This window comes from Echinops telfairi, unplaced genomic scaffold (genome assembly GCF_000313985.2).
Source record: "Echinops telfairi isolate 266 unplaced genomic scaffold, ASM31398v2 ScPeMD7_7469;HRSCAF=8507_1, whole genome shotgun sequence".
Taxonomy (NCBI): domain Eukaryota; kingdom Metazoa; phylum Chordata; class Mammalia; order Afrosoricida; family Tenrecidae; genus Echinops; species Echinops telfairi.
In genome coordinates this window covers 76,531,302-76,533,156 of record NW_022111373.1, presented here as the reverse complement: position 1 = coordinate 76,533,156, position 1,855 = coordinate 76,531,302, and the positions used below count along the sequence as shown (strand labels likewise).

At 31.1% G+C, this 1,855-nt stretch overlaps 1 protein-coding gene across 1 annotated transcript in view; it reads right to left on the bottom strand.

The window, feature by feature from the left end:
• ANKRD31 (ankyrin repeat domain 31) overlaps window positions 1–1,855 on the bottom strand; it is a 165,688-nt gene that overhangs the window by 143,180 nt on the left and 20,653 nt on the right. Inside the window, exon 3 of the mRNA XM_045285221.1 lies at window positions 255–364. Within this exon, the coding sequence (XP_045141156.1) occupies window positions 255–364 (110 nt within the window). The remainder of the gene's footprint in view (window positions 1–254; window positions 365–1,855) is intronic.

Here is a 1,855-nt window from a genome sequence, read left to right as displayed (position 1 = left end):
TTGAAAAACAGGAAACATAAAAGACATGAGAGGGGGGAAAGGTAACACTGAACCCTCTCCCCCTAAAATAACTGGTTCTCATCAAAGTTGGAGTAAAACATAGACCGACTGGTTAAGCAACAAGGAAATACTGAATAAGAGAAGATCGAAGCACATAATAGAGAAAACAGCATTACTGTTAGTACCTCACTGCTCTTAAGAGATAGTTATCTCCAGTCCTTAATTAGTATACATTCAATCAATATGCTACACACCTGTAAGACTGTAGTCCCATTAAGAACACGCATCATCTGACTTTTATTCATTTGCTTTTGTAGATTGTCTCTGAGTTTAAAACCAAGTTGAATCTCAGGAGAAGGCATGCCTAGAATAAAATATATTCACAAATCACTTACAACAGCTTTATTGTTGTGCTTTGACAATGAACCATGGATTTTATTAACATTGAAAAATGTCTTTTAAAATTATTTTGAAAATCCTAATTTTGTAATTGTCACCTTATGTCTCAAGGTTTCTGAATCATTAGGAGAAAATTCATTTACTACATTTAATAAAATAATACTTTATATTTCTTCCAGGAAAAAGGAAATTTAAGCCCCATCAGAAAGAATCCTTATTCTCTTTATCTTTTTTCTAACATTTTTTAGGTCAATTATAAAAACACATTATGCTACCATATAACAAAAAGAACAATGGCTTAACTTTTCTTCCCCTATTTACAAATTCATAAAAAATCCACAGAAATTTCTATTTTAAAAATAATGACTATGAAAATAATAGGAAGTCTATCATCCACAGATCAGAAGACTGGGTTACTTTTTTTTTTTTAATCAGTGGGTAGGAGCAGAAATATATTTAAAAACAAAATGTCTCAGTTCAAATATGTTAATTCTAAAGCAGAATAAATAAAGCCTCATACTTTACTGAACTTGCTGTTTATACCAATGAAGCTTAGAGAAAAAATGCAGCAGCCAGCTACTTGACTTACGGCAGTATCTTCTCTACCAGATACAGAAACATAGTAAAGGCTAAGGATAATAAAGAATGTAGTGACAATGCAGGAATATCACACAGATAATGAAACAAATAAGGGAAACAGATCTTTAAGTAAATCTGATACTCTAGCATATAACAATAATGGCATTTTAAACAGCTGCAAAAGATGGATACTTCAATAAATAATACTAGAACAACTGGTTAAATATTAAAAAATAAAGCTAGAGTTCTACCATTTCCATGTACCAAAATATTATAGACAGATACATGTAAATATAAATATAATGTGAATTTTAAAAAATATTTAGGATCTTGAGGTAGGTAAAATATTTCTAAACTTGAAATAAAATCAAGAAGCCCTAAGAGCAAAAACGGATAGATTTGATTACATAAAAGCTTCAAATTTCTACAATGTGAAATATATCCTGAATAAAAATTTTTAATAACCAGCAAAATAGGTAAAACTAGTTGTAATTATTATGACAAAGTTTGTTTTCTTTAATATAAAATGATCTTATATTTAGATAAATATATATGCAATTCACTTGCACAAAATAACTATGAATGGGCAATATTAGAATATTACTAACCCCAGGATTCTTTTTTTTAAAAAAGCAAAGTAAAACAGATCTTTTCACTCACCAGTTCAACAAATAAAACTTGCTCTCTATTGGGTCTAAAGGAGAAAGGTCACACCTTTTAGGTTGGTGGCAGGGGGCACTCATGTGAAAATCTGGTATGTACAAACCCCTTAAAAGCAAATCTACACAGACGGGCATTGGGTCTCCATGCAAGTACTCCCTCAAAACAGAACACATTGTTCTAACAACCTGGCATTCTGTGAGGCTCCCCTTCCTGA